The sequence below is a fragment of the Lissotriton vulgaris genome, unplaced genomic scaffold, assembly GCF_964263255.1.
Source record: "Lissotriton vulgaris unplaced genomic scaffold, aLisVul1.2 SCAFFOLD_5078, whole genome shotgun sequence".
NCBI classification, from domain to species: domain Eukaryota; kingdom Metazoa; phylum Chordata; class Amphibia; order Caudata; family Salamandridae; genus Lissotriton; species Lissotriton vulgaris.
This window is the reverse complement of record NW_028249268.1, coordinates 1-5,227: the sequence shown is the minus strand read 5'-3', so window position 1 is coordinate 5,227 and position 5,227 is coordinate 1. Positions and strand designations below refer to the sequence as shown.

The window sequence follows — 5,227 nt, the reverse complement described above, 5'->3', positions numbered from 1 at the left end:
ATCTTGGCCGTCGGGGCTATGTATAGCGTCTGCAGAGCCTTTATAAATCCTGGTCCTATACCGTGCCACCTTAGAGCATCCCATAGATAACCCCATGAGACCCTATCGAAAGCCTTTTCAGCGTCAAGAAACACCGCTGCCATTGGATCTTCCAGGATGTCTGCTACATCAAATGCCGTAATTACCTGCCTAGTATGGTGGGTTGTTCCTTTCCCTGGAATAAATCCATGCTGAGAGGGTGTAACTAAAGATTCAATTATCTTAGATAATCTTTTTGCCAATATTTTTGAAAACACCTTGACATCGGCGTTCATTAAGGTGATGGGTCGGTAAGAGCCTGGGACATCTGGCGGTTTACCTTTTTTTGGGATAACAATGATGTCTGCGCCACCCCAAGAACATGGAACAGTTTCACCCAGTTGTGCTGACGCCATTATATTAAACATGTCTGCTAGCAGAGAGGTCTGAAAGACCTTATAAAATTCAATTGGAATCTGGTCCGGGCCAGCAGCCTTCCCAGATGGGAGTTCCCTCAACGCTTCAACAAGTTCATCCACCTTGAGTTTCTCTTCCAGCTCCATTTTGTCTGACTCCTCCAAGTATGATGGCTCAATATTCCTCAGATATGCCCTCATGTCCTCCTCTCTTCCATGCCCATCTGCCTGATATAATTCCGTATAAAACTGCCTAAAAACCTCTCTAATCTGTTCTGCACCCTTAACTTTAATTCCTTGACCATTTTTGATCTCCTTAATATCAGCCATCCCATCTCTTTGTCTAGCTCGCACCGCTAATATATGACCCACTCTTTCGCTGAGTTCATACGCCTTTTCTTTATTGGCTAAATATTTCTCCACCGTCTTTTTTGCCATCCCTTCCATGACCACTGCTTTGAGAGCGACTAGTTTTAACAATATCTGCTCAACTGGTGTGTGCGCTTGTATAGCCAACATGAGTTCCTCCTCTGCCTCTCTAATTGATTCGTTATTTCTTCCTAGTTCCTCCCTTTCTCTTCTTTGCGTTCTAATAACATAACTAAGGGTCTCTCCTCGTATTCCAGCTTTAAAAGCATCCCACACAATCCCTGGCGATGAAGTACCTCTATTAATTACCCAAAATTCCTTAATCCATTCAGCCATTCTTTCCCTATATTTATGATCCTGAAGGAGTGCTCTGTCGAATGTCCATTGCGACGGCTTCTTATTTCTCCTTTGCCCAATATTTACATCTAACACTAACGGACTGTGATCTGATATGATCCTTGGTTCTCTTACTATCCTCGCACCGTCTAGCAGCCCTCTTGTAATTAAAAAATAATCCAGCCTGACTAAGATCTGATGGGGCGCTGAAAAGAAAGTACTCCCGTCGAGATTCGGATGGCAATGTACCCAAGGATCCTCTAGAGAGTTATTCCTTGCTAAATCTGCTAGAGCCCTATAGGTTCTTTTTTTCCTCCCCGCATACTTCCTGTTAGGGTCTAAAAAACTACTATCTGAATCATGAAAATTCAGGTCGCCGCATAATATAATAGGCTCAGGCCACTGAGCAAGTTCTGCATCTAGGAATTGAGGAACGTCTGGGTCATCTCCAGTAGAGCCATAGACTGAAACAAGCGTAAAGGTTTCCCCCCTAAACAATAATTCAACTATAACCCATCTTCCCCATTTGTCCTCCAGCTTTCTCTTAACTATTGTATCCTGTTTCCTGCCCAGTATCGCCACTCCTCTTGTCTTGGTTTTCTGATTAGTTTTTGCAAGAACATTAAAACCTAGTTGATCAAGTAAGTAGACCTTAGTGCCCTCAATGTGTGTTTCCTGAAGGCACACTAAATCCGGTTTAAAAGATTTTAACAGTGACGCAGCTTTTAACCTCTTATTGATCTCATTGAGTCCACAAATGTTTATTGATACTATTCTACACGACATTTATATTTCATAGCATTCCCTATTTCGTTTTTCCAATTTAACCAGCAGGATTTAGTAGTTATCTTTAGACTTTGATCTTTCCAACACAATTCCTCCCCCCTTTTAGTTTGTTTGTGTACCTCGATTTTTAAGTCTTTTTTACCTCTTTCTTCTACACCATGGGTACTCACAAACTTTCTCTCGGGGGCCGAATTTACAGTGTGGTTTGTGGCCGAGGGCCGCACTGGTGGGGGCGGGGTCATTTGGGGGGCGGGGTCATTGGGGGCGGGGCTAGAGGGGGTAAAAAAAAAATGTCCTGTTTCAAAACATTACTAGACAATGCTGTATTTCCAAAGCAGATGTAACTACATGCAGCACATGTTTATAATATTTTTTTTATTAGCAGACAAGGGCAATCTTAAGTGGGATTGAATGGCAATTTGCAGCAACCGGATATTCAGCACATGCCCAGTGCAGCATAGGCTTCAGAGTCCCAAAAATAGATATGTTAAACACAAACACTATGAACTTATTTTACATTTCATGTCACCAATTAGTTTTCGGTAATCTGGTACCAAGTTGGAAACGGCAAGCCTTAAGAGCTGCTCCAGATGTATGTCTGTAAGTTTATTTCTAAGTTTGCTCTTCAACAGTCCCATTGTGGAAAATGAACATTCGCAAGCATAGGTTGACCCAAACATACAAAGTACCTTCTGGGCCACTGTAACAAGAAGAGGAAACTTGTCAGGGGGCACAATTTTCCAGAATTCTTCTGGTGCTTGCCCCAAAAAAGATGCTTCAAGGGCTGAATTGTGCTGCATGTCAATGAGCTCTAGTTCTGCTTGAGCCCTTTCCATGCCAATAAGGGCAACAACATCAAGATTCCGTGCACTCACCATCCAGGGGTTTTCAACCAGCCTGAACAGAGGGGTGAGGGCTCTGAACTGCGAAAATCGTCGTTTGATCTCCCCAGAAATTTCCTCAAGACATGCACCAGGGTCAAGGTTTGCCAGAATTTCTTGTGCCTCTGGAAACCTCTGCATTACAGCCAACAGTTTTGGAAAGTGGGTGAAGTCACTTTCATCCAGTTGTTCTTTGAATAGCACAAGCTTACTTTCAAAAGCATAAATACCATTCATGAGGGAGCACACAAGCTGTTGTTTACCTTGCAGGGTCAAATTGAGAGTATTAAAATGTGTGAAAAGATCTGAAAGAAAATGGAGCATAACAAGCCATTTCACATTGGTTAGTTCTGGGAACGATTGGCCTCTACTGTTCACAAAGAGTACAATTTCAGGAAGCAATGCGATGAACCGCTCCAGAACCTTCCCTTTGCTTAGCCAACGCACGTCAGTGTGCATCAAGACGTCGGTTTGTTCCGCTTCAGATTCCTGCAGCATTGCTTTAAAAAGTCTATGGTTCAGAGCTTTGGCACGGATAAAATTAACAATTTTCACTGCACCTTTTAGGACATTATTCAGTTCTCCATGCTTTAATTTTGCACACAACACTTCCTGATGAATAATGCAGTGGTAGTCTATCACAGTCTGTCCTATGAGCTTCTTTTTAAGCATAGATACGAAGCCTCTGTCATGGCCTACCATGGCAGGAGCCCCATCCGTTGTTATGCTGACAAGAGTGTTCAGTGGTATGTCATTTGTTTTAAAGTAGTTACACATACTGTCCAGTACATCTTCTCCTCTTGTGTGCCCTTGCAGTGGTAGAAGGCAGAGGAGCTCTTCTTTGGGATGAAGCGATTGGTCCAGATACCTCACCCAAACTAATAACTGGGCCACATCGCCTATGTCTGTTGACTCATCCATGGCAATGCTGTAGAACGGTGACTCTCTGACTGCTTGGATCACCTGCTCCTTGACGTTTTGTCCCATTGCCTCTATTCTGCGTGCACATGTTGAATCTGATAGCTGCAATGAACCAATTTCCTTTAAAATGCTGGCTTTATTAGTGTAGCTGTCAAATAAAATTTCTGCTGCGGAAAGGAAACATTGCTTCATCAGCTCTGCATCTGTGAAAGGTTTTTTATGTTTGGCAAGCAAGTAGCAAATTTTGAAAGACGCTTCTGTAACAGCCTCAGATTCTTTCATCTGGCAAAGGAAGATCTTCTGCTGGGAAAGAAGTGCTTGCTTTAATGATGCCACTTTTGCAGAACGCAGTTTTGAGTTCAGTGGGAAGTTCGCAGTGAATCCAGAGTGCCGCGTTCTGTAGTGCCGTTCAAGGTTATACCTCTTAAGAACATTTACTTTCTCTTTGCAAAGCAAACAGGTGGCCTTTTCTTTTGGGCATTCCACAAACAAGTACTCTTCTTCCCACGCTTCCCGGAAGGTTCTGTGTTCACTCTGTACTGATCTGGGTCGTTTGCAAGCCTTAGAAACTGGACTGTAGGCCATCGCGGAGCTCTCCAGCTAGTTTGTTACTATGCAATCAGTAACAAGTACCAGGAATCTGATTTTCCACCCGACGTCACCCCACGACCGATGCGCCCCACGACCACTGGACCGACACTGCGTCACGACCGCTGGACCGACACTGCGTCACGACCGCTGGACCGACACTGCGTCACGACCGCTGGACCGACACCACTTCTCGCAACAGATCTGTGAGCAACACCAAAGGAATGCAGGAAATGTGTCACTCAATAGGGATTTGAAATAAATGGCATGCACACACACACACACACACACACACACACACACACACACGTACATACCAGCGCACCTTCACTCATAGGTATCTTAGCGCTGAATAACAGATTTTTATTGCTAGCCAACTCATTTTATCGACCTCAGATGAATGAAAGGTAGGACCTGCCGGGATTTGAACCGGTGACCATGAGCTAGAACACAGGGCCCTGCAGTGGACGCATTAGTCTACTGAGCCACCAGACTCCGTGTGCACAAAGTACAAGGATACAGAGTAGAAACATGTGGGAGGAGCTAATTAGGACAGCCCTGTTTGGTGTGGAGTAGCTGTCAAACTAAAGGAATCTGAAAGGCTCAGATAGCATGGCCAAGTCTGTAGAGAGGGGATGGGTGAGACACATAATACATCATCTGCTGCTTAATGTGAATTAAGACAGAGGGTTGGGGGAGAGAGGGAGGGAGGGAGGGAGGGAGGAAAGAGGGAGAGGGAAGAGAGGGATGGATGAGATGTTAAAGAACAAGCTGCAACTGGTGACCAAACACAGCCTGACTTTGACCTCTGTATGTGAAGTATAGCATTTTTATAACCAATAAATGGCATGTGCACACACACACGTACATACCAGCGCACGTTCACCCATAGGTATCTTAGCGCTGAATTTG

At 44.3% G+C, this 5,227-nt stretch overlaps 1 protein-coding gene across 1 annotated transcript; it reads right to left on the bottom strand.

Annotated features, from left to right (window-relative positions):
• Positions 1–2,425: 2,425 nt before the first annotated feature.
• On the bottom strand, positions 2,426–4,312 carry LOC147663632 (general transcription factor II-I repeat domain-containing protein 2B-like). Its single transcript, XM_086950318.1, has one exon. The coding sequence runs from the start codon at positions 4,310–4,312 to the stop codon at positions 2,426–2,428; it is 1,887 nt and encodes a 628-aa protein (XP_086806444.1).
• Between the last annotated feature and the right edge of the window lie 915 nt (positions 4,313–5,227).

Bases quoted from the DNA above. Each gene is read 5' to 3' on its own strand.
- LOC147663632 (XM_086950318.1), bottom strand. From the start codon at position 4,312: ATGGCCTACAGTCCAGTTTCTAAGGCTTGCAAACGACCCAGATCAGTA.